At 45.5% G+C, this 27,516-nt stretch overlaps 1 protein-coding gene across 1 annotated transcript; it reads right to left on the reverse strand.

Annotated features, from left to right (window-relative positions):
• Positions 1 to 49: 49 nt before the first annotated feature.
• On the reverse strand, positions 50 to 27,301 carry RFT1 (RFT1 glycolipid translocator homolog). The gene is made up of 10 exons (XM_081819135.1): positions 27,160 to 27,301; positions 23,161 to 23,246; positions 20,793 to 20,909; positions 19,479 to 19,668; positions 18,801 to 18,902; positions 15,436 to 15,573; positions 9,269 to 9,347; positions 5,742 to 5,792; positions 3,978 to 4,108; positions 50 to 2,854 (listed from the first exon to the last, which is right to left on the reverse strand). Exons 1-10 carry the CDS (start codon positions 27,220 to 27,222, stop codon positions 2,660 to 2,662), a joined length of 1,152 nt encoding a protein of 383 aa, XP_081675261.1. The 5' UTR covers positions 27,223 to 27,301; the 3' UTR covers positions 50 to 2,659.
• Between the last annotated feature and the right edge of the window lie 215 nt (positions 27,302 to 27,516).

Raw genomic sequence — 27,516 nt, forward strand, 5'->3', positions numbered from 1 at the left:
AATAAAAAATAAAAAATAAATAAAAGCAATACTAATCTGGGGTGCCTGGGCACCTTAGTCGCTTAAGCGTCTAACTCTTGGTTTCGGCTCAGATCATGATCTTGGGGTCATGGGATCGAGCCCCACGATGGGCTCTGTGCTGAGCACAGAGTCGGCTTCTCCCTCTGCCCCTCCCCCGCTCATGCTCGCTCTCTCTCTCTCTCTCAAGTAAATGGATAAATAAAATCTTTAAAAAAAATTATAAAAGCAATACTAATCTATGGTGATAGAAATCAGAACAGTGGTTGCCTCTGAGGTGGAGGGGGGGCAGTTGACTGGAAAGAGTCCTGAAAGAACCTTCTGGGGTAATGGAAATGTAGATCTTAACCAGGATGTTGGCCCCCACCGATGCTGCATCCAAGTCCCACACATGGAGATGGCAGCACAGGGGATGGGGGGGTCAGAGGCCAGTTCAGGTCACAGGTAAGTCTACTTTCCAGGTGAGGACAAAGACTGATACACAACTGGGACAACTGAGGCAGCAGTGTTGCAAGTTCCACTTTCAAAACTCAGGTGGTTCAGTTGAGCCACAGAAAGTTGCCATTCTTTTCTGATTAAATTCAGGCTGGAGACAGTCAAGTTTTGTGGAGTGTTGTTGTTGTTGTTGTTTTTAGATTTTATTTATTTATTTAGAGAAAAAGAGAACACACAAGTCAGGGGAAGGACAGAGGGAGAGGGAGAGAGAGAATCTGAAGCAGACTCTGTGCTGAGTGCAGAGCCCCATGCAGGGCTCAATCCCACCACCCCTGAGATCATGACTTGAGCCAAAATCAAGAGTCAGAAGCTTAATCGATTGAGCCACCCAGGCGCCCCAAGTTTTTTGGAGTGTTTAAGTAAATGAAGAAGACTAGCGGGGAGGGGAGAGCAGCACTGTTCATCTATTCCGGCACAGGAAAGGTATTCGGATCCACAGCACTAGTCCAAGGAGTCAGGAGCAGGGCAAGGAGACGCGGGGTGGCGTGGAGGTGAGGGAAGGAAAGCAGCAGGGGCCCAGGGGGGACGGACTACCAGGAGCCACTAGGGGCTTTACAGAGAGCTCGAAGTTTGCTCAAAGTGTAAGGCAGCTACAATGAGGAGACAAATGCTAGAAGACCCTGTTGGGACAGTGACACTGATGGAGCCCTGGGCCAGACAGAGACGACAGTGGTCCTGGCTCACCAGACAGCACATTCTTGTCAGAGACTGAGGAACCAGACCATTCTTAAGACTCCTCTTTCAGAAGATGATACCAAGAGAATATCTTTTTGAGTCTAAAATTATTTATTCTTCTTACAGGGTTATATTAGTTTCAGGTATATAATACAGTGATTCAACAATTCTATATATTACTCAGTGCTCGTCGTCGTGTTGATTCTAAAATTATTAATGGCTCTGACAATAAGCCATTAGAAACAGAATTTACTACCTTAGAAATCAACTACCACTGACCCTTTTAACTGATAACTCTTACTACCAACACTGAAAACGGGCACCAGCCTCTCACTCGCACCAAAGGCCGACATAGTCGCAGCAGTCTGCTTCTAGACCTTCTATGACTAAGTACTCCACCAGGTGAACACTGTGCTAACGGGACAGCCTTCTCCTCACGGCCACGTCCTGTGACTGCGTGACAATACAGGCTGTTCCTTGGCGATCACCTTTCTAGAGGGGCCGTGCTGCTGTGAAATGGTTGCGTGCCCAGTCTCTGCACATGACTTACTAACGGCTTCCTAATGAGCCTCCCCGCCTGCCTGATGGAAACGCAGGCCTCACAGTACCAGCCCCAGGCAGCTGCGACCACATCACGGTTTTCACAGCAGGGGTTTCTGCAAACTGAATGACCTTTGCTCTTGGGTAGAAACTTCACCGCTCCTCCCCTAACACCCAAAGTTTGGGCCCGTTATAGTGGAGACCAAAACAGGCCAGTGAACTTGTAAAATGGCCTTTGACAAAGCCCTTTACATTGAGATGGAGCAGCAGAAAGAAGTCTTCAGAGTTCTTGTCTAGTGACCCGAGGAACTGAAAAATCTTTGCCGAACCCAAGATGAAACGGACTGCAAATGGACTGCCAGCCTAAGGCCCAGCACATTTTGAAACTGGTCAAGTCCCCAGGGCCTGGCAAGTGCTATGAGATGTTCAGTGGCATGGCACCAGGTGTTTCCAAGTTAGATACACTTGATGCTTTTGTCCTTCAAAAACCAAGAGTCACTGGATTAAATATACCGTTCTGCTTGCCGAGATCCATTTTGTTCTCTGCAAATGGCTCTGAGTTATCCTTCAGAGGCTCATGCATCAGGCTGTGAGATTTATGTGGCATTTACTACCTTCAGATGTGTTTAGTATCAAGCGGAGACTCAGTAGAGCCTGCTCTTTGCCTTCTTCCCTCACCCCAGAGGGTGCACAGGGAAGTGCCCAGCAAAACACATTTTAGGCCTGGGAGGACAGCCAAGGATGAATAATGACTTCTGCAAGTGAGACTGGGGGACTGACTGCCCTGGTGCCAAAGCCCCCCGACGGCACTGAGCTGTTTCTGACCTCGTGCGAGGTCAACGGTCTCGAAGCCCCAGCCATGGACAGCGCTCCCTACACTGACAGATACCAACCTGTGTGCACACAAGTTCTTGAATTTCACAAGACTCTTCTATTTCTGTTCGGAAATTAGAACAAATCTGGCAAAACTCTTGTGCATACCTGATCCAGAGCTAAGCATGGCCCCTCCATAGATATCCAAAGCCAGCTGAGAATAGGCAAAGCCAAAAATGGTGATGGTTAGGCCGGTCAGCAGGGCCAGCTTGAGCAGCGACTCCAAAACCGCAGCGGCCACGGCAATGTCCTCCTGGGGCGGGGGGCAGAGGGAAGGAAGTTGGATGAATCATGAGCTAAAGAAAAACTTCACATCTGGCCTTCTCTCTCTGCTGTCTTACAGATCACTCTTTTAACTGCTGAGAGACATCCCGTTTTTCTGCAGCCTGTGTTTGTTTTCATGTCAATTAGCATGAAGGAAATGAAGGGGAAAAGCCAATCTGTGCCTCCTTAGGTAGTGCAGAGGAGGTGTGGTTTTTAGCTCATTTAGGATCTGTTATTTCAAAGGCTGCTTAGGAAACACTCACTTTCTCTCCGATATTTATTCTTAAAATGGAGAGCAAGTTTTTACGTTGCTAGCTAGCTAGCTTTGTCAGAGTGCTTCTCCTGACAAACGTCTCCAAATCCTGACGTTCCTGTCGAAGTATGCTTAGGAAAATATTCCTAAACCAACCGAGAACCAGATTAGTTCATTTTGAGATATTGTGCATAAATTATATTTTGCAAAGTGTCTTCTAAGACATGTGAGAGGCCAACTTAGCTTCCTTTTAATTCTCCGATAAGTCACACATTTTCAATGGTTTTAGAAAAAGGGAAGTTTCTACAACCAAATACGCCTGGATTAAAATCTCTTCTGCATTTGCCAATCAGAGTAGGTAGATTCTCACGGTCAGAGTGCATCTGGGCACTTCACAATCTTTAAAAAGCTTAAACAACTGGTGTGGTGAGTGAAATCAAATGACCATGTCCTTTACTTCCCAAGCTGTACGCGAGCCTTACTCCAGCCCCTATGTCCTTCGGCTCACCTTTGGTTCTTGAGAATCTGAGGATGGAGGAGGCAATCTCAATCTTCCAGCTAAGCCTAGACCATGGAAAGGGGGTCTGTGCCACACTGGGGTTGGCTGCAGAGAGTTCTGGGTCAAGAATGAGGTCACAGAGAAGGAATAAGGGTAAGAAGGGAAAGGCCAACCAGGGCAAAGGGAGAAGGCTGTGAAAGAAGTGAGCTCAGAGTCCTGCCATCATTCAGAAGGTGATGGAAGAATAAGACCTAGAAGGATATTTCAAACAGAGGGAAACCGACTGATCTACATTTTAGTCTGTTTATCCTGCAACTGGAAAATTCACTTGAGAGATAGTGACATTAGAACCAAGACTACCTGCTTCTGAAGTGTGGCATCCTTTCCTCTCTCCAGCACCTTAGCAAAGAATATATAAAAACTCTCCTCTATTGGCTGGAAAATTAACCTGGCCACAAGAGAGCCAAGATTATTCACTACATCGTATACACCTAGAAGACAAAAAGGAAGAAACAACAATCCTTCTGGTTTTTTCTATTTGAATTTTCACAGCACCATTAACATTTTTTTCTGATTTAATTTTTTAAACTGTTTGAGATAATTATAGACTCACATGTAGTTCTAAAAAATAACAGATCCATTACCCAGTTTCCTGAACAGTAACATCTTGTGAGAGTATTGCACAGTATCACAGCTAGGATACTGACACTGATACAGTCAAATACAGAATATTTCCATCACCAGCACCTTTTTATAAAAATCATTAATTCTCTAAAAATTCTTTTTCGGTCAGTGAAACTATTTTGCATGATACTATATTGGTGGATATGTGTCATTATACATTATATATTTGTCAAAACTCATAGAATGTACAATACCAAGAGTGAAACCTAATGTAAACTATAGACTTTGCGTGATAATGATGAGTCAATGTAGGTTCACCAGTTGTAACAAGTGTACAACTTGGTGCAGAATATTGATAATTGGGGAGGTTGTGAATGTGTGGGGTCAGGGAGATGTATGAGAACTCTGTACTTTTCACTCAATTTTGCTATGAACCTAAAACTGTGCTAAAAAAAAAAAGGTTATTAGTTAAAAAAAAAAAAAAAATCAGGGGCGCCTGGGTGGCTCAGTCGGTTAAGCGGCTGCCTTCGGCTCAGGTCATGATCCCAGGGTCCTGGGATCGAGTCCCACATCGGGCTCCTTCCTCAGCGGGTAGCCTGCTTCTCCCTCTCCCTCTGCCTGCTACTCCACCTGCTTGTGCTCTCCTTCTCTCTATCTCTGTCAAATAAATAAAATCTTTAAAAAAAAAAAAAAATCATTAATGCCGGGCACCTGGGTGGCTCAGTCAGTTGAGTGTCCAACTCTTAGTTTCGGCTCAGGTCATGATCTCAGGGTCCTGGGATCGAGCCCTACATCGGGCTCCATGCTCAGCAGGTAGTTAGCTTGAAGATTCTCTCCCTCTGCCCCTCCCCTCACTCTCTCTCTCAAATAAATAACTAAATCTTAAAAAAAACCATTAATACCAAGTTGATTTTTGAAAGTTTTCTTTCCTCTACTGCAGGATTACAGTTAAAAATAAATATGAAGAGGGGCTCCTGGGTGGCTCAGTTGGTTAAGCATCTGACTTCTGCTCAGGTCATAATCTGAGGGTCCTGGGATCAACCCTGTGCTCAGATTGAGTCTGCTTGAGGATTCTCTCTCTCCCTCCCTTTCCCTCTGCCCAGCCACCGCTTGTGCTCTCAAATAAATAAATTTTAAAAAATCTTAAATAAATAAATAAGAAGAAAATACTGAGACCTATCTAGCTGCACAAACACAGGGCGGATCTGTGATTGTGATGACGAAGCTCCCTCTTCTCTCAACCCTGCAATGGGCACCAAAGCTCTGCAGAAACCAGGGGAACTCAAAAGAGAACCTGCCACCCGAGTCACATGAGAGGGCGTAGTCAGAACACTGTAGATATTTGCAGAGACCTGCAATTTTCAATCTTCAGGAATCATTTTATTACAGTCTTCATCTTTTAGAATCATCAGGCGTATTTTTCACTAAATGTATCACACTGCTGAGAAAAATATTAGAAAGTATCTACTAATGGTATTCACTACAGAATTTTCATCTTACCCTGATCGCCAAAATTTAACACGTTCAAAAACGTCATTACGTATCGCTCGCCTACAAATAGAGAAGCAAAATAATTAGCATTTCAAGGGCACATTATTCTCTTGTTTCCTTTTTTCTTATCGTCTATCAACTCTCTAGCTGGCAGATACTCTCAAAGGAGAAAAATTACATAATCAATTAAAGATACCTTCCTTGTCCTAATGTTGATTTCAAATAATCTCAAAACAGTAACAATTGGGAAAGTGCTGGGAGATTCATTGACAGCAAATCTCCAAACCAGTTAAATTAAAAACAAAACAAAATCAATAAAACCAGTCTAATAACTTAAAAAGGGAGGGGATTACAAAAATGTTAATAATGAAAATGATTGTCCCAAATTTTAAATGTAAGTTCTGTGAAATGAGAGGTCCATGGTCATGTGCACAGACTCATCAAGTTGTCTCCCTGGGTGGAGAAAGCTCCATGGAGGCTGGAAAGGCTCTGGAGCCCAAGATCATGATTCAAATATAAGACAGGCTAATGCCTTCAAGGTGAAGACACCAACCCAGAGCCCCACCCCCACCTTCCATACATTTCATTATCTGTCAGTGGAAAACACAACCCACCATGGAGACAGAGCTCTGCAGTGACCACAGCCCTAAAGGGCAAAGTTTCACCTCCTAGCAACCTGCTCAAAAAGGAAAGCAATATTCAGTCCTGGCCTCCCTGCACTCTCCCAGACTGCGTCTGTGGCAGGGGCCTCTGCAGGCCCTCCCAGGCGTGGCCCACAGGACAGCACTCACTCCTATCTGCATCTCTGCACTGCTCTGATCCATCCTCACTGCTAACAGTCCTGGCTTCAGCAATACAAATCTTAAGGCAACCCCTGCTTCCACACCTTTAAATTGCTCTTTGCTGTTTGCAAAATGTCCAGGCTCCTTAATTCTGCATTTGAGGCCTTTTATAAGTTGACCCCAGGCTATCTTTTTGGCCTTTCTTCACCAACCTCATCTGCACCTCCCAGCATTACATTGTCATCCTTTGCTTTACCCGATCAGGTTTTAGCCCCTCCAGCTGCTCTGCTTCAGGCTGGGCCCCTCCTGCTCCCAGCCTCAGCTCTTAGCATGCTAGCCACCTAGACTGGCTTCTCCGTAGGGACCTCCCTGTGCTCTGGTACAATCGGCCTCTCTTCCCACACTCTGTAAGCTCCCTGGGGGCAGGAACCACATCTCCCTCATTTCTCTGGCCCTGGTTTCCTAGCAGAGCTCCAGGAAATGCAAGGGCACTTGAGAGACGCTAATGTTTCCAAGTACAGCCCTCACAGCCCTGATTCAGATCTAACCACACAAAAGTCTGCGTCTTGGGTAAGAGAATGAGCTCCTTGAGGCTGTGGCCTGTAACTCATTCATCTGTGTATTCTCAGCACCTGGCACACAGTGTTCAGGAAATGTGGGGGCAGAAGGTAACAGCATCTATATTTTTGCTATTACAATGAATGATTTCAACTTTTTTTAGAGTTGTGATTTTTAGATAAAAAGAATTTGGGGGTGGGGGGTTCTTGTCCAGTCCCTTCCTTATTTCACAACGATGGAGATGGAAGCCCTCAGAGGTTCTTAACAGCCCTCTGCCAGTCAGGCCAGGGTGGTCCAGCCATGGAGAGAGCGAGCAACCAGCACCACATTGAGGCCTGGCCCACTTACACTTGCTGCAGTCTAGCCACTGTGGTCCAGACAACCAATTTAGGGCCATTGCTTGGACTGGATCCATTCCTCAACTCATTTAAACTGCTCTTAAAACTTTGGGAAGAAAAGAAAGTGCATAAAGCAAATGCCCTTTCCAAGTTCCCTCTACTGGTTTTCCTGTTCTAACAATGTGAACTATCACAATACAAAATTTCACTACAGATACCTTTCTTTATCAAAAGATACTTGTTGAACACCAATCATGTGCCAGTTCCAGCAGCGTAGTGGGGAAACAGTGGTAAACTGCACGTCCTGCTCCCAAGAAACATGTCATTAAGGCACCTTCACTCAGCTCTCCAAAGGCTTGTGACCCTTACTTCCCACAGGGGTCCTGTAAACAAGTTCCACTTTTGTAATGGCAATGTTACAGGCTCAGGCTAGAACTAAGCACTCTCAAGGCTCAAGGCTCAAGAGCCCTCAGACCCCTCCTGGTCCTATCCCTTAACTCACAGACGGGGCAAGTGAGGCTTAGGGGAGTTACTCCCCTTTGGAAGCATAATTAACAAAAAATAAAGACAGAGAGGGGAAAAGGGAAATAATAAGGTAATAATGATGGTTGTATTAGAATGCTAGAATTGTAGGGAACTTTTTTCTATTTTCTAAAATTTTTGTAATGAGGTTATACTATTTTTATAATTAAAAGGCAATGTTTGGGATGCCTGGGTGGCTCGGTGAAGTATCTGCCTTTGGCTCAGGTCATGATCCCAGGGTCCTGGGCTCGAGCCCCGCATCAGGCTCCCTGCTCAGCGGGGAGCCTGCTTCTCCCTCTCCCTCTGCCGGCTGCTCCCCCTGCTCACGCGCTCTCTCTCTCTCTGTCAAATAAATAAATAAAATCTTAAAAAAATAAAAATAAAAAAATAAAAGGCAATGTTTGGGGGGTGCCTGGATGGCTCAATCAGTTAAATGACTGACGCCTCATTTCGGCTCAGCTCATGGTCTCAGGGACATGAGATTGAGCACTGAATCTGGCTCTGTGCTGGGGTGGAGCCTGCTTAAGAATCTCTCTTTCCCTCCCTCTGCCCCTGCCCTGCAGCTCATGCACACCACGTTCCCCCTCGCTCTCTTAAAAAAAAAATTAAAAAGACAATTTTTGAAAAGATTTAAAAATATGTTCAGTGATAGATATATGGATGTATAGACATATGAAATTTAGAGAGAAACCACTACCTTTACGCACTTCTAGCTACCTCAAATCTCATTCTTTGAATTAAAGCTGGGCATAAATAAACCAATACACATACGCAGAAAAACTAGATGTACTTTCAGTTCCATGCAGCCCTCTGTATAGAGAGCTCTGTCACTGTTAAACTGGAAAGCCTTAAGAAATTGGAAGTCTGGCCAAAATATCACACAGATGAATCTTATTATTTAACAAAATAAAATGATGAAAACCCAGTTGTTAAAAGTTATGTTCACAAAAAGAGGTGTACAAAAAGTTAGAATAGGATAATGAGATTATGGATCATTTTCTCTATTTTCCAAATTTTTTCAAATCGATATAAAACTTCATAATACATTTCTTTAAATGATAAAACATGGGGTTTGGGAATTAGACTTGGATTCAAGGTAAGTTGTTCCTCATTACTTAGGACCCCATAGAAGTTATACAACAGCACTGTCCCTCATTATCAAACTAAATCAATGTTAGTTTCTCTCTCCCTATTTTAAAAGCTTCCATTTCTAGGGTTCCTCTGCCCACAGGGGCTCTAGAAAGCAGGAAGTCTGGGTATAGGTAATCCGCAGTTCTGTGGAATCCCCTCACTTATACTGTGGTGTCCTGACTGCTCAGAGTGACCTTTTACTTACCTTCTGTCAAAATCTGCTTCAAGAAAGACTGTTTGAAAAAACTCCAAGTCAATTTAGCCTCTTTCCAATTTACAAAAGCCTAGAAGAGAAAACAAAACAAAAACAAAAGCTCCCAGGCACTGCAAGTCTACGAGTACAAGAAGCCTCCACAAGAGGCAAACTCATCTTGGTCCCTAAATCCCAACTTGGAGAGTCCCCACTCATTTTTCATTTAATGCTAAGCACACAGAAGGCATCCAACGAATCCTGGCAAAGGGTTTCCATCGCTAGACACGAAGACAAAGTCTCTAGGTGGAAAGAGCGTCGGGGTAAGGAGCCTGCCCAAGAGTCATTCACTGAGACCCCTAAGGAACTGCACTGTCCCCTCACTGCCCAGATGGTAAGCTGACCATATCTAACACACACAACTCAGAGTCATTTCTTGCCTTAAAAAATGTCTGAAGCATCCCAAGCTGCAGAACAAATTCTGCTCCATACACCCCACATCTTAATGCATTTAGCCACCCAGGGTCCCTTTACACACAGTATATGAGCTTTGTTTGTGTATTTCAAAAGGAAGCCAGGCTTCCTAGGAAGGTCAGTCAAACCGCTCAGAACTGGTATGACAGAGGAAAGGAAAAAACAAACCCAGAACTTTTGATATGGCTCTTCCAAAACTGTCCCATTTCCTAAGGACAAGGAGGGTAAGAAGAAAGCAAACACTTAGGAAGGGCAGAGGTCAACCTGTTAAGAGGCAGGTGGTCTCAAAGCCAGATTGCTGACCACAAAATGGAGGAGTAAGGCAGCTAGCTGGACAAGACTTCTGTCTTTCTATCTCCCGCAGTCCTCTCTGGAGGCCCCTCCTCTCTCATGGAGGCATCCTGGGATCCCAGAATGTTTAGTCTAGGTGTTAGGTGCTTAATCTCAGGGTACCTGCATTTTGAAAAATTCTTATTAACTCAAAATGATGACTTTGAAAGGTAGGATTTCAGGGGGCTCTTTGGGAGGAAAGGGGTGAATCACAAAGGCCAAGCCCACTCTACCTCTCCAAAAGATCAGTTACAGCTATGGAATTTGGCCGAAGGGCAGATGTAGAACCTATCCCAGTCACATGGGCCCCTGATCTCGGACCAAAGCCCATTTGTGTAGAGTACTGCTGTCCAGTGGAAATATAATGTAGGCTACACATAGAATTTAAAATTTTTTAGCAGCCACAGTGAACAGTTAAAAAAAAAAAAAAGGTAAAATTATTTTATTTATTTAACCTAAAACACGATCATTTCAACATGTAAATAAATATTAGAGGCATTTCATATTATTTTTTTCATACGAAGTCTTTGAAATCCAGTGCTTGGGGTGCACGTACAGCCCATCTCGATTCTAAATGCTCTAGAGCCCCACGTGGCTGGTGGCTACCATTTAGGATGGAGTAAGTCTAGAGTATCCCTTGAAAACAAGGTCATATTCAGTGTTCAAATCTCTTCACCCCTCGGTTTCAGAGCCTTTCTTCCAGACACTGTGAAGTCAGGCCTGAATCCTCCCAAACCATGCTGCCCTCAGAGACTCACTGGACCTGCAGCAGATGCCACCGCGAGCTCTAGGCCAGAAGCAAATCTCCCCTCTGGCTGTACAAGAAATTAGGCATCTCCTTTCCCCAGAACAAAGGGTGCCAGAGCATTTACCACCACTAGGGGGCACTGTGAACCACATCATCCCCAGCACTGATCCCGCCCTTAGCTCCAGGGGAGGCTTGGGCAGCAGCACCTTCTCTGTCACACTCTGCGCCCCCACACCAGGCGGTCCCCTGGGGGGGCCTGGGCAGCAGTCCTGTGCTCTCTTTCAAGGAAATGAACAGTTACAGCTGGCCAGAGGGTCTTCGTGGAGCCTCCTTGCCAGAGGTTGCGAATGGGTTTGGGAACATGACGGAGCTCTCTAAAAAAAGGTTGTTTACCAGCGTGTAATCTTCACAATGTATCTGACCTGAGACCTCATGCGGGAGCATTCCATTCTCCTAATGCCTTCAATTTAAGTAGACCCACGGTTTAGAAGGAATGGTCACACTGCTTATCTCCAAAATGCTCACTCAGGACACAGAGGCAGGAAGTCTGATCAGAGATTGGGTTTCTTCTCAGCGGTGTCTGCTAAGTGGTAGAAAAGAAGCAGCATATTCTTTGGGCTTTTACCATTTTCTTTAGAATGGATTTGTCACTTGGGAGGTCAAACGAGGCCTGTTTCACAAGAGCTAGGTTGATACTGCTTAGCTGGTCTTCATGGCTGTGCATTTCTCTGGAATCCTCTGACCAACAAGCCATTCCACTGCCTCGCTGTACTGGTGGAGAAACTGAGGCATGGATGGCAAAAGGTGATGGGTGGTATCTCGGGGGAAGGTTTGCAGTCAGAACTCGGGGACTCATGATGGAGTGAGTCAGTCTTCCCCTTCCCAAACTCTTCTGCCCCAGGATGGTCCAGTAGCCATGTGCCTCCCACACTGACAAGAGTCACGGGGTGGGGGTGCGGGGTGGTATGCAGCCATGGTCCTGTGTCCTGCCCCATATCACCTCCACATCCCACACAAGACCCCTTTCCCTCCCTCTTGCTCTGGGGCCATCGACTCTGCCCCAGCTGTGTCCACACTCACACGTCCACCCACCCTCCCACTGTCCTCATCACTCTCATTTGGACAACTACCACTGCCTCCTCGTGAGCTCTTTCACCTCCAACCTGTTCTCTAGCCCATCCTTCTCCTGGGACGCTTCGGGCTTTGGAGTCAAGCTCGGACACTGAGGCTTAAGCTGCAGCGACCAACTTCTAAGTGCAAAAGCTATGGGTAAGACACCTAATTTTGCTAAGCCTCCGTTCTCCCATCTTCAAAATGGGATAAGGAGTCTTATCTCCTGGAGCTGGTCTAAGGACTGAATGAGAGAAAACGAGACACTCCATAAATGTGAAACAGGTGGTAAGCGCCTCAACATAGGCAATTGGATCACGGCACTGTTCACAAACCTTTCATTAGGCTCCCCTACCCCTGAATCAAGCCTGTACTCCAGGGCACTGAGGCCACCACTACCTGGCCCTAGCCCTGCAGGCCATAACCTCCTTCCCCCTTTTGTTTCCTCGCCCTTCCCCCACTGTCCAGCCAACCCAAGTACCGCAGTCATCTCTGCAATCCCAATGCCAACACAGCGATGGGCATATAATGGGCCCGAAGCAAACATTCTTTCTTCCCAAAGCCGCAAATGCACATTTCCACCACACGTGCACGTTCACCTCTGCCTGTCCGTGTCGAGGCCCAGCTCAAAAGAAGCTTCCTCCAGGAAGTCTTCCTCAATGTTCCCACATGGAATTCATGTCCTTTCTCTGGGCTTCTATTTTGTTAACACTACACGCACACTGTCTTGCAGTGGTTAGCCGAGTACACACCTTATCTCCCCTCCACAGTGCAAGTTCTGAGGGTGGGGACCCCACTCAGGGCACCTGGAATAGTGCTTAACACAGAATACTGCTTATTACATGCTTGCTGTTTAAATTCCTCAGCTTTACTTAAATACTCCTATGAAATCACTCAGAAATGTCAAAGAATATAAAAGGCAGCCATTATTTGAGGTATCATTTATTTTAAGGCTAAATAAATCTCTTTACAGAAGATGGGATTCTATAAGCACAGGAAACAAATCTCCCAATTTGGTCAAATCGGTTTTGGATGTAACTGCTTGAGCAGCTCTGTCTGAGGGAGCCCCCAGGGCACAAAGCTGCTCCCGAGAGTCAAGTTGGGTACAGTGCTGGTGGTAAAGTCATCCACTGCATTCAGATTCACCTCATTTCTTTTCTCTTTTACAAAACTAAACTTGAATAATGAATTGTTCTACCTGGAACTTCCCAATTGTTAAGCCAACAAATAACTACTTTGGGCAATAAGCCAATTTCTTTTGGAGGACTACACAGCAGAGAGATTAAACATGAAGACTAAGGACAGTCCACAGACACAAGTTAGAGAGAAGTAGGTCCAAATCAAGTGTGTGATGTTGGTTTGGTCATTTAACTCCTCTGAACCTCAGTTTTCTCATCTGCAAAATGGAGACCATATCTCACAGGGTTACTAGGATGGTTCAACATACAAGTCCATGTCAAGTGCTCAGCATAGTGCCAAGCAAGGGTAAATATGCAGTCCATGGTAGTTATTATAAACAGCTTTGTCCAAGTTCAAATACCTTCACAATTCCTTAAGTTTTCAAAGGGGCCTCATGGGTCGGGTAGACCAATAATCTCACCTTAAAAATAAGGACCCTGAGGTCTGGAGAGAGTCCTACAGGCTTTATATCTGCACTCACTGCCTCCCAAATGCACAGGAAGCTCCCCGAGGCCCAGCAATCACCTTCCTACATGTCTGTATCCCCGATGGCACCCAGCACGGGGCTGTGCTCTGTCAGCAGGAACCGTGCCACCGTGTAAGACAGGTACATCCCTTCTCACGGTCAAGGCTTCTGTCCCGGCAGTAGGAGCCTGGGTACTTGCAGGAAGGAAGGCCAGATTAAACCACTGAGCTCCCAGCCCAGGGCCGTCAGACACTGCCGGGTTGGGCTCTGCCGTGGAGCCACTCGTCACTCATGGATAGCCACTTGTGTCCGCCGCAGTATTAAGTACCTCCCATGCCCCTTTTCATTGCACTCCCACAAGCACCTTAGGAGAGAGGTACTCTTAGTATCCCCACTTGACAGATAAGGAAACTGTAGCTCGGAGCTGTGAGCCCACCACTGAATTAAATACACACTAAGGCTCTTTTCACTACCCTCTGTCTCCTTGCCTGTATTAATGGTCCAAATGCTCCTTTCCAAAATAGTGCTGGGCACCGGGGCTGGCCCAGTATGAAAAGCTGGCCAGGCCTGGTACAGATGAACACTGGGGAACACTCTCAGACCTGCTCTGTGGGCAGGCAGCCGCAGCTCCGGGCAGAAGTGATCCCAAGTCCTTCTCCTCTAAGCCTGCAGATGAGGCACTGTTGTATCCCAAAACTGCCATGTCGATTTAGGTTAAAGGTGAGATCTGTTTGATCAGAATGGAGAACTCTTATCTAACAAATGAGAACATATCTTTCTTTACATAATATCTGGTCTTTCTTGAAAAGCTGTATAACAGGATTCCATAAGTTCTGAAATTTACATCTCAAATATTTACTACTTTCTCAAGTAAAAAGAGGAATAAGGAGAAGTCCAGCTGAAGCCTTACCTCAGCTACGTGCACCGCATCTAGCCGGCAAACAAGCATGGGAAAAAGGGAAAGTGGGTCGGCCCCGTTCACAAAGCATCTGAGCAGAGGCAGTGAGGCGTAACGTCACGTGTACCACTCCGGGGCCGCAAACAGTAGCAACGACCCCACCAGAGTCAGGAAATAAAAGTCAAATGGACTGAGAGTTGAAGAGTTCAGAAGAAGAAGGTTATGCCTCGCTCCTACACATCAGCACCTAGAATCCTCAGTGGTCTCCACAGGAGAGTGGGTCACCGGAAAGACCAGCCTGACTCTAGGTAACGGAGCTATGCAGGGGTCATCCCTGCTTTGTCAGCACGCTGGACTCTCTGTGCTGGAAGTCAATCCTGGGAAAAACCAAGACACAGCCGAACAGAGAGACTGGCACGCGGTGGTTACAGCCTGTGCTCTGTGGGGATCAAGCCACTCCAGGCCCCTACCCTCACTCTGACCCTCACCTTGGGCAGAGAGTTAGTCTCTAACCCTCAGTTTCTCAACCCTACAATAGAAATAATAAGGTCAGCCTCACAGAGTTGGTATAAACTTTAAATATAAGGCATGTAAAGCATTCAGCATAGTGGCTACACGGTGGTTCTAAACGGGGTCAGTGTTATCCCCCCTGGGACGTTTGTCCCTCATGGAGACATTTTTGGTTATCATAGCTGAGAGGTGGTAGCTCCCGGCATTTAGTGAGTAAAGATCAAGAGTGCTGCTAAACATCCTACAATGCACAGGACAGCCCCCACGACAAAGAATTATCCAGCCCAAAATGTTGGTAGTGCCAAGGCTGAGAAGTCCTGGCCTAGCACACAGCGAGCACTCCATAAATATGAGCTATGAAATTATCCTTACTACTTTAGCAATAAACGAGAAAGTAATAGCTTCCTTCTTTCCAGGATAATCAGCATCTGTGATTAAAATGATAAGAGAGAGAGTATATTACTTACTCTACTTCTTGTAATATTGGGTAACAGATCTGTTATTCTGGAGACAGGAAGGGTCTGTTGCTTGGTTGATTCTGAGGAGCCCAATAACTTTGTGAAATAAATAACATAGCAGAGCACCAGAACTGCAGTATACAAAAGCTGAAAAAAGAAAATAATGGATTTAAATGGCACTGTTTTAATATAGGCAGAATTAAGATATGCCTGAAAATTTGACATCAAAGGCCAAATCAGAAAGGGAACTGTCTTTATGAACTGCACCTTCTAGTGAGCAATGCCTCCCACTCTGAGGAAGAGCACTGCTCACGAAGAGCCCCTCCATTGCAGCATCCCTGGGGAAAGTGCTCCAAGGACGTCACCTGACTGGGAGAATGGTTCTTCTGGGCAGGCAGAACATCATGTCCCTGACAGACATCCCCTAGTGCCACCACCACAGCAATGTCAGACGTGTTCTCAAAGGAAGGCCTCTCCTGCCTCGACAGCACCCTGCAAGGACCCTCAAGTCCTGTGCTAATATGCAGAGACTTGCCATCCTAGATGACAGGGGCTTTCCCATAAACGCATAAGCCGTGACGAACTGAGCTGCTGGCTCCCTCCTCTCTGCCGAGTGCATGGGCAGGGCAAGAGCCACTCCAGGATGGGGGAGGGCCTGGAGGGTGCGGGGGTGATAAGAGGGCCCACCCTTCCCTCCACACAGCCAGGACAAAACGGTGGCTTTTGGCCAGGAGCCGAAGCCTGGGGTTTTGTTTGCAGGTTGGGAGGAGTATCCAAACAGCCCCTTTTCACAAGCTCCCTTCTGTCTTCTCTCCCTGCTGGGAACAGCAATGCACACTAGCTCAGGAAGGAATGGGACCTCCATGTCCCGCTTTCAATCTGGAACGCTAAGCCTGCTCCTGTGGCAAAGGCAGGGAGCAAGGAGAAAGGGGAGCCTTGTTTAGCAGGTTCGGGCTCCTCGGCTCTCCACCCTTATCCGTGCCTGAGGACAGAGCCCACCATCCACCATCCTCTTCCATGCCTCAAGCCCTGTAAGAAGACACAGCAGCTCTGCTGTGAGCCATACCACCAGATGCAACATCCTCTGTGACAAAAGGACTCCCTTCCCCACCTCCCCTCATCTTTCCACAGACCAGCGCCTGGGGAAATAGTAACAATCTATGGGTAGTCTTCATGCAGGGTATCCTACGTGATCCTTCCCCCATTTTTATTGAGGAAAAATTCACATAACACTGACAGTTTTAACCATTTTAAAACATACAATTCAGTGGCTTTTAATACATTCACAGTGTTGTACCATTATTTCATTCCAGAACATTGCTTTCTTATTATAAGAAATTATTTCATTCCAGAACATTTCCATCACTCCAAAAGGAAATTCTGTGCCCATTAAGCAGTCACTCTCTGCTCCTCCACACCCCAGCAATCAAAATCTTTGTTGTCTCTATGGACTGGCCTATTCTGGACACTGCACATTAATGGAATCATGCAATTGGTGGCCTTGTATCTGGCTTCGTCCACTTAGTATAATGGTTTCCAAGGTCATCGTGCCATGGCACGTTATCATTTTTATGGCCGAGTAATATTCCATTGCACACATATGCCACATTTTGCTCATCCCATTCATCAGGTGATGGACATCTGGCTTGTTTCCACCCTTTGGCTGTGGTGAACAGTGTTGCTGTGAACATCTGTGTACAAGTTGTATGAACACATTTTCAATCTTTTGGGTATATACCTAGGCGCAGAACTGCTGGGCATATGTCAGTTCTACATTTAACTTTTTGAGGAACTGCCAAACCGTTTTCGACAGTGGCCGCACCATGTTACATCCCCACCAGCGATGTGTGAGGACTTCAATTTCTGCATATCCATGTCAACACTTGTTATTTTCTGGTTTTTTGATAACAGCCATCCTAATGGGTGTAAAGTAGTATCTCATTGTGGTTTTGATTTACATTTGTCTAATGACTGATGATATGGAGCATCTTTTCATGTGCTTATTGGCTATTTATTTGGATATCTTCTTCGGAGAGATGTTTATTGAGGTCCTTTGCCCCCTTTTTGGATAGTCTTTTTGTTGTTGAGTTGTAAGAATATATCTTCTAGAGTGACCCTTTTATTTGATATATGATGCCATGTGGTAAGGGGCTGTTTAAGGAGGAACCTGGAGGTGGGTTGGACAAAGGGGAATCCCAGAGCCCTGGTGGGGATTGCCTGCTGATATGAGGTGCTGTTGGCTCTTAGACCTCTCACACAGACACTGATGAAGACTGTACCAGAGAAGAGCTCTCTGAAGTCTTATAATAAGAAAGCAAATAAACTCAGAATGGGCCTTGCTGACCTAGGATGTATCCTGGTGGGAGCATCAGAAAGACATAGTGCAAGTGTCTTTCCCAAGAGGAATCAACCAGTAACTGGGCATCTTCATGCCCTTCTGTCCTATTAGGGAGAGTATATAAAAAAACATGATGAATGTGGAGAACTGTAGTTACAGATCTAATAAACATGGCAAAAATAATCACAGATAACTCCTCTAAGATACACAACTATTTGCAAACTGCTTTTAGGAAGCAATTCTCATTCTTATAATATTGATTGGAAATCTACTTTTCCTGTGTTTCACAACAATTATTTGTAGTTTTTGCTCAGGACACGGGAAAGACTTTCACATAAATTGCTACTAAAAATTTTAACTTATCTTCCCATACATTAAGAAAAATTGCAAAAACTGCTTTGTACTATAAGCTGTTCCAGTAACTGTGTGATCTTAGGTTTCATTTTTAAAATGAGCACTGAACTCTAGTTGTACTTTCATTAGAGCCAGGGATATGAACTAGAACTAGAACACGGGATGGCAACGAGGCCGGGCCTGCCGGGATTGAGAGTGTGCCTGCCAGGACCTGGTTCCTGTGCTCTGCATTGTGTGAGATTGCAGTCCAAGTTCCAAACAGGCTTGGCAGAGTTTCCTCCTATTCTGAAAACACCTGATTGCAATCCAGGGAAAATCACACACATTCAGTTCGATTCCCACCCCACCCCCTCACTGCTTTTTCCCCTCCTCCATAAGACAGTAAGACAATCAAAGGTGAGTTTTGTACGGGCTTGCCCACAGAACATCTAAAGGAGTCACTATGTTTGACAGCGAGGCCTGTGGGGCCCTCACCAGGCCCCTGGGGACACCAGTGGCAACAGCACATGGAGCAGGATGGACAGCCAAAGGAAAAGCACTGTCAAGACCATCTTTCTAGAGTTTCCAGCCTGCCTCACATGCATGAATACTGCAAATGTAAATCACACAGTAATGGGAACAAGAAGAAAACATCAAATGGAGAAACACAGATTATACAATAGTGAAAAACTGTAACTCTTACCTGGGCCAAAGAGAATATGTAGAGCCCCCAGTGAGGCAACCATAGCACAAAAAAAGCTGTCAGGACACTCTTGAGGATGACTGACAGGCTCTCGGCAATCACCTGCAGAAACACGGTAAAGGGTGCACTTCACGTTATTAAAAACTAAAGATGCACAGGAATGATGAATAGGAAGCTGGGATAGTGGTTACCCTGGGAGCGGAGATGGGGCACAGGGTTAGACACAGCACTGATAATGTTCTAGTTGGGCTGGGCGGTAAGTTCATGGATCTTCAGTATACCATCATGCTTTAAGATTTACACATATGCTATATATCCTTTTGTACATATCAAATTACATATTTTGAAAGATGAAAAGTTACTATTAGTATACAATTAAAAATAGAATCACTAGAAAAATCTGAAAAACCTTTACAGTCCTCTTACATTCTTATCTAAACTGATAACTTCACTATCCGTAAACCTGTTTTGCATTAAGAGTACAGCAGAGGTAAACCTAAGCCCAGCCCATCTGCCAAATTTCAAGGGAATGAACTAAACTGATCATGTTACCTTTTTCCAAATTTCTTTTTAGACGCATTCTAAAAAAAAAAATCATTCTCTCCTAGGAAACATTTTTAAGAAACCACTCTTTACCTTATTCTTCACATTTCCCATCAAAGCAGAAGGTACACTGACCTTGAGTTTGACAAACATCTGTGCTTGTGCCAAGACCCAGAAGGGCTCTCCCAGAAGCTCTACCACGGCCGAAAGGCCAAACACCACCACTCCAGTTCCATAGTGGGGGACGACATTAGGATCAGGCACTTCAAGCAAATGTAACCACACCCAGCCCAGGAGCAAGGACCAAAACACACCCAGGGGGACTCTAGAAAAGGGAAAAAATGTTTTTTAATATGCTAAATATAAAAATAAATGTATATTAAAATAGTAGCACTGAACAGAAAGAAAATATAATCATAGAAATAGCTACTACTTATTAACGCACTTCCTACACGCCAGGCACTAGATCCACCCCCTTTACTTCTCGGACACCTCACAACGATCCTGTCATTATCCCCATTTAAGTGATGAGGGAACTAAGGCTGATGACAAGCACTGGGTAATCTGGCCAAGGTCATGGACAGCTAGCTAGTCAAGGGCAGAAGCAGGACCCGATCCCCATCTAACGCCAAAATCTCCACTCCCATCCACTGTGTTACGCTGACGAGATAAGCAAAATTCCCAGAAAGTACGTGCCTGTCGTTGGCACCCTGAATGACTAAAAGACAGCATCCAGTTGGTTTTTGCACCCAAATAAGCAACAGTCCAGTGCACAGTGTCCCCTTGCATGTGCACCACAGAGCACTTCAATATGACTGAGTAGTTAACTGTCAGGCCTCGAATAAAATGAACACCTACCAGCCTCACAACAGTCATTTCCATGAGGCAAGGAGTTATGTAAGGCAGCATTGAGAAACAACCTCAAGCACCAGCCCTCCCTGCAGGGATCTAACTGCAGAAAAGCCATTACAAGTTTTAGCTGATGTACTTGGCCTTCAAGAATATTCTAAAAGGCTCAGAACTGAAATCAACCTAACAAAATTGAAGAAAGATATAATGAAAGCCCTAAAAGGCTTTCAAAAAATACTAAGTGTGGTTAAAAGCTCAGAAAAGACTATGGGGGAAAGATTAGGAATAAAGAAGATGGCACAGGCCCAGTGAGGCCCAGAATGGGCATCAGGAATGGCAGAAACAATTCCCGAGAGGGTAGAAACAGGACTAGAAACCTGGCCCCGAAACCCCCACCCGGAGCTCTTGGCCATCCACAGAGAAAACAGCCAACAAACTCCTTCTACGTGGACGCTCTCTCCTTCCTGTCCCACGCCCAGTCCTCAGAAACACCCATGAAACCGAAGCTGGAGACAATTCAGCTTTGGGCAAGGTTGCTGTTTAACCATTTAGACTTAAGACACTTGCTCTCGCACTGTCTCCTGCCAAAGCACGACTCACGTTAGCCACAAGAGGTTGAAGGTCTGGCTCCAGTCTTGCTGGGCGCCCCCACTCAGACATGCTCTACGGAAGGCCTCTCTGGCCAGGAAGATGGTAGTCGAGTAAAGCAGTGTTAGCCTGTAAAGGAAAGGCAGAAATCAATAATGACTCTAGTTTTTTTTCACAGAGAGAATTTCTGAGATTTTGCCAGCGACAGGAAGAAAAAGTCTCGGGCATAAACCAGTGGTGGCGATGTGAAGGGCAGTGAGTTCCTACAGGGCCCCATACTAATCTGATCCACTTGAACAACAGAGTTAGGAACTGAACAAGGGACACCTGAGTGTGTGCCTATGGAGCATTATGCCCGGATAGATAACTGCCACGGTGGCCCCCAAAACCAAACGCTTCACAGCAATAGGAAGAGGTGTGGCTCTGACCATAAGGAGGAGAAAAGGACAAGATATGACCGCACACAGCAAGGGGACCTCTTGGTCATCCTGAGACTGGTGACCCAAGAGTTCTTATAAGAGATGCTGAGGCTAGGGGCGCCTGGGTGGCTCAGTTGGTTAAGCGACTGCCTTTGGCTCAGGTCATGATCCTGGAGTCCCGGGATCGAGTCCCGCGTCGGGCTCCCTGCTCAGCGGGGAGTCTGCTTCTCCCTCTGACCCTCCTCCCTCTCATTCTCTCTGTCTCAAATAAATAAATAAAATCTTTAAAAAAAAAAAAAAAAAAGAGATGCTGAGGCTCTACTGAGTGGAAGCTCTGGCCAAAAGCATCTCAGGACAGGCAACAGACTTGTTACAGAGGTCACTGTAACCGAGGTCAGCAAGGCTTGTCTGCATACTTCCTGGGTGGGCAGTACATAGGTGGACCCTCTTGCACCTGGGTGAGTGGTAGCTAAGGTTTTCCTCATCAACAGGCTGTGGCTGATGAAGCCAGACTGGGGACAGCCCAGGGCTAAGGTCTCTCTGAGGTTGTCCAAGGATCATGCTGCTACCCAGTGCTTCCGTCCACCACTGCCAATGAAAATACTGAACCATATGTTAAGTAGGGGGCAGGCCTGACCACGGTTGTCAAAGCAGAGACCTGCCAATCTGGAGGAGACCAGATGGCAAGAGGCCCAAACTGTTTTCAAATCTGAGCATGTAAGAGGAGATTTGGTCTTCTTCTTTCCTGCTTTTTTTTTTTTAATTTTTTAAAAAGATTTATTTCTTTATTTGAGAGAGAAAAAGAGAGATGAGCAGGGAGAGGGGCAGAGGGAGAAGCAGACTCTCTGCTGAGCAGGGAGCCCCACATGAGGCTCTATCCCAGGACCCCAGGATCATGACCTGAGCCGAAGGCAGACGCTTAACTGACTGAGCCACCCAGGTGCCCCCTCTTTTTAAAATTTTTTTAAAAGATTTTATTTTTAAGTAATCTCTACACCCAACGTAGGGACCGAACTCACAACCCCAAGTTCAAAGTCACATGCTCCACCCACCGAGCAGCCAGGCACCCCTCTTCCTGCTTTTAAAACAGTATTTCTCAAAGTATGGTCCCTACTCTAAAATTACCTGAGGAGCTTGTCAAAATACTGATTCCTGGGCCCCTCCTCAGTCCCACCTAGTACAAAACTCCCCAGATGATTCCTTTGCCTGTCAAAATTTGAGAACCTTCTCCAAGCTCTGAGAACAGAGCCCAGAGCATATGTCTGGTGGGTATTCGATCGGAAATGTTGTCTGGAACACACTGTCTTGTTTATCAGGACATGAGGATACACCTGAGAAGCTGAGCTATTCTGAGCACTCACATCACTTCATATACTTTTGTGTCATTTGTGAATACAGAATATGTGTGGGTGCCCTTGAACAGAAAGGAGAGTAGAAAAAACAAAATGGAGTCTAAAAGACAAAGCAAGGCAGCTTTCTAAGAGCCGCCGAGAGACTCATGACAAGGACTCAAGCTCTCACCCTAACTACCATTTTCCAATTATAAAATTTACTGATGAAGGAAGGCAGCCTGCTCCAGCCCTGCAATTATGAAGCACATCCTCATATACTGCAGAATTCCTGCTTCCTTCGCTGTCAGCAGGACAAGAACACAGGATTAGACCTGAGACAGGGCTTGCAAGGAATTACTCCCACTCCTCTCCTGGGTTCTCAGAGTAGGCAAACCGGAACAGGCGGCAGAGAAGTGTGCATTTGGAGGCCGATAATGGCAAACATTCCATGGGGCCGTTAAAAGCAACAACGCCTGCTCATTCCCCCACCCCGGCATACTCTTCCTCAGCCCGCTGCTAAAACACTCTGCTTCTGGGAAAGGCCTATGCTTCTAAAATCCAAGGGTGACACACAGGTGCCCTCACTAGAGGCATGAGTTGTGGGCAATGCCAGGGCACGTCCCTTCTTACCTGACATTCACTATGCCAACGATTTCCTTTGATAGGAAGCGAAGAATAAATGCATTCAAGACAAAGGTGATCAATCGAAACACCACCTACAGATAAAGAGGAAAAATTCGTGAGATTAAATTATGTTGGGAATATTTATTTGTGAAATGAAAACAATGTGGCTGTTCTTCCTAATAACGTACTGACATACAACAGCTCTGCCATAGAGACCCTCTCAAAAATGCACCACCGGTCTGCATTTCTTCTGAAATTGTCCTTGAGGTGCTGAGCACATCTGTGCGGTGGTCAAAGAACCCACAAAGGCACTTGGAAGGCTCTCTAATTTATTGATAAGAGGGAGCCCCTGACATATTCAGTGAATTTCTTTAGGTTCAAAGTTAGGCACTCCAGAAGACAGAGAATTCTAGTTAGTGCTTCACATTGGCCCTCCCTCCAGCCTGTTTAGAAATAGCACACGCTTAGCAAGTGGGAGCCTGCAGGGTATGACAGAATCTCTAGGAATCACAGGGTCTAATTTCTCTTTTTTTTTTCTCTGCCTAGTAATATCTGGGGATTCTGATAATGCCATTTAATCTCTTTGAACTTGTCTTCTCAATTAGAAAAGAAAAAAGCCTGTATTTATTTACTAAATATTTGCCACTTTCCTGAGAGGAGCTGAAATATCTTTTTTTTTTTGAGTACAGGGGCTCCTGGCTGGCTCAGCCAGTAGAGCATCTGACTCTTGATCTTGGGGTTATGAGTTTGAGCCCCAAACTGAGTGTAGAGATTACTTAGAAATAAGATCCTTAAAAAAATTTTGAGTACCGTTGACACACAACAAAGTAACTTGCAGTAAATGACAACTGCAAATAATAAGATAATATAAAATGGGGAAAGAAAGACAGAGTCTAGCTATTGCCATCTGAAGGGGATATATCCCAAGATTTCAAACCTGTCAATTCAAGAAAACTACCTGAGCAAAGAATTCTTCCAGGAGACAGAGAACAACAGGGTGCTAAGCAGGGATGCTAAATGGGGATGTTGACCAGGTGCAAACCTCAGCCCCCCTCTGCATCCAGGCAGCACGGCAGGTGTAACTCAAGTGCACTCTACAGCAAATGACAAATCACTCTCAGAGTTACCTGTGAACAGCTGCAATTTGTTTGGTTTTTTGAGAGAGAGAGAGAGAGAGAGAGCACGCACCCTTGTGGAAGGGGGAATGGGGAGGAAGAGGGGGGAGCAGAGGGAGAGGGACAGAGAGAATCTTAAAATCTTAAGCAGGTTCCACACCCAGTGTGGAGCCAGACTCGGGGCTCGATCTCACAACACTGAGATCACGACTTGAGCCGAAATCAAGAGTTGGACACTTAACTGACTGAGCCACCCAGACTCCCCTCAAAAGCTGAACTGTGAAAGATTCAATCAAAATATGTCAATGGGCCATGATGGTTTGAAAATCTCTGGGGAAAGGTATGACCAAAAACGGAGAGTACAGTTTAACACTGTCAGTGTCTGTTAACACTGAAGTGTCACAGAGCAATAAGGTCTCTAAAGCCAATCTTAACCTTTATGGAGTCAAAGGTGGCCTTTTGAGAAAGGCCTGATGAAAGCTCTGTAGCTCTCCTTGGAAACATGCAGATACATATATACCAAATTCTTGACTCAATTTTAGACGTTTGAAGCCAATTCATGGAGCCCTGAATGGAAAAAGTGCTCAGCTGAGTCTCAAATCACCATTTAGCTGTTAAACCCATCATCTCCTAACTCCTATGAGCCTCAATTTCCTTCTATCAAATGAGGCTACCTATCGCATAGGGTTGAGAACAAGGATCAAACAAGATTGTGAAGGTGAAAGCATTTTTGAAAAATACATACAAATGAAAGACCTTAATACTTTCACTATGACCAGCTCAGAATTAAGACAGAGAATAAGCTTTCAAATTCTTGCAGAATACAATGTAATTGCAAACCTATCTTAAGTGTCTGCCCTGTAATTTGAGAAGGCCTAGAAGATTAAACATACACGGATTAAAACACTCAGGAAGCCTAGATTATGGCTATATTTTTAAAACAATGTACACCTATTTATGCTAACTTAAAAGTCAAAGTTATCATTGTCTAAGAAAATGTCTTGGGCTATATCCCTATCTCCTAATTGGTTTGAAGAAAGGGTTGAGTTAATGATGCTCTGAAGTTGTTCATGCTACCCAGTATTTGCTCCATATAGTGGCCGTTATTAGCAACACAATCTTCATTTAACTTTGTAAAGGACTTTACAGTTTATTTTTCATATTAAAAATGAGGGCTTTATTACATGCATTGTATATATATTGTGGTTTTTTTTTTAAATTTTAGTTAACAGACAGTGCCCAATATTGGTTTCTGGAGTAGAATTCAGTGATTCATCCGGTACACACAACACCCAGTGCTCATCATAAGTGCCCTCTTTAATACCCATCACCCATCTAGCCCATCCTCCACCCATCTCCCTCAAGGGCTTTACAGTTTAGAAACAGCTCTTTCACATCTGTTAATCATTTGATCCTTCAAAGCAACTGGGTAAACCCACAGGAATCAAATTAAGACTCAGAGCAAAGTGATTTGCCCCAATGTCACACAACAATCATATGACCCAGCTTCACTTTATAGGTAGGCCACCTGACTCCTAGTCCATTGTATTTTCTGCTAAGATGTGGTCTGTTTCTTTTTTTATGAATCTAATCTGGGTGGTAAGGTATCATCAAAGCCTTAACAATCAGCATTGTGGATAAAGCACTGAACTCAGTTATTTATGTTGTGGAATAGAAGAAAAAAGACTTGGTAAATTCACAGTTCACCTACTTTAGGGTTAGGTGAATGTTTACTAAACACGTACCTTGTGCAAGGAACTCTTCTACATGCTTTATGTGATTATTTAATTTCATCCCTATAATGACCATTTTAAAAATCCTTATTACCATAATAAAAACTAACATTTACTAAGTACTTATAATGAGCTAGGCACTTAACAGTCATGCCATCTAATCTTGCTAATGACCCTAGGAGGTTGCATTATTGTTCTCATTTAAGATAAGGAAAACTGATGCTCAAAGTAAAGTGATTTTTCCACAAGGGCAGGGATCTGCCAAGTAACAAGGACTAAATGAGCGCAAGTGCGCCGGGTTCTTGTAATATCCAATTGAAACACTGCCTCTAAAATAAGGGGGAGGGTGGATTCAGGACTTCTCTGAGTAAGGGCTGAATGGCTTAAGAGTGTAACACAGAAAAACTGAGCCACTCAGAATGACCAGCTCCTAGGGTTAATAGAATCTTTAGAGACCATTTGGACCAAATGGCATGTACCTTATCTGAAAGATGATGAAAATTAAGGCCAAGAAGGGGAAGTAACTTATCCAAGGTCACACAGCCAGAAGGAAAATGCAGCCGATATTTACTAAGTGCATAGGTACAATTATCTGAATGACTCCAGTCAAGCCTCATAGCAACTTTATGAGCTAGGAACTATCATGACCCCAATTTTCCGATGAGGAGCTGAGGCATAACAGAAGTCCTTTGTCCTGGGTCATGGAGCAAGCACAAGGTAGAACCAGGAATCCTACACCCAGATATCTTTTTCTTAGTTATGCCATACTGTCTCTCTAAACTCAGTGGGAGTCAGAAGGTTTGAAAAAGGTGTTGGAGGGTCAGCGATGGGGCATGGAGAAAGTGAACCCCTTCCCTTAAAAGCATGAGATTCTAGAGCACCAAAGGCACCCCTGTCACCTGACCTGTCTCCTACTACCATATGGGAGCTACAACGCTCAGAACGAAAGTGACTTGTTTGCAGTCTCCCAGCTAGGGCTCTGCACTCCAGGCCCAGGCGCCCCTTCTCCGCCGCCACTGCCTCCTGTCCAACCCCTCTGTAAGTGGGGTCCACGCCGGGACTGGGTGTGCCCCGGGGCGCGCACTCAAGGGCCCCAGGGCCGCCTCCCCGCGCATCCCAGCTGCGGGTCAGGCTGGGGCCGGCCGGGCAGAGAGTACCTGCAAGAGCAGACCGGAGGAGGCCAGGCGGGCCGCTTGACCCAGCACCTCCCGGCTGCCCATAGCTTCGGTGCCCGGCTTCGCTCACCGGGAAACGCCACCACCAACCGGCCTCGTCGCAAGAGGATAGCGTCACGGAGCTCCTCGCTCTCTGATTGGTGATCTTGGGGCAGCGGAGGCGGAGCACGGGAGGTTCTGGTCCATTAAGCGGCCGGCTTGGGTGACGTCAGTGTGCCTGCGCCGCATCGCGCCTCTCGTTTGAGTTGAGCTTGTGAGCTTTCTGTCCCTGTCCCTCCCCGTCCCAAGTTAAGAGAAGCTGTTAAAGTAGCCAAAATCCCTTGGAACACTACATCTAAA

Source organism: Leptonychotes weddellii, chromosome 1 (genome assembly GCF_054177405.1).
Source record: "Leptonychotes weddellii isolate Sample4059 chromosome 1, ASM5417740v2, whole genome shotgun sequence".
NCBI lineage: Eukaryota > Metazoa > Chordata > Mammalia > Carnivora > Phocidae > Leptonychotes > Leptonychotes weddellii.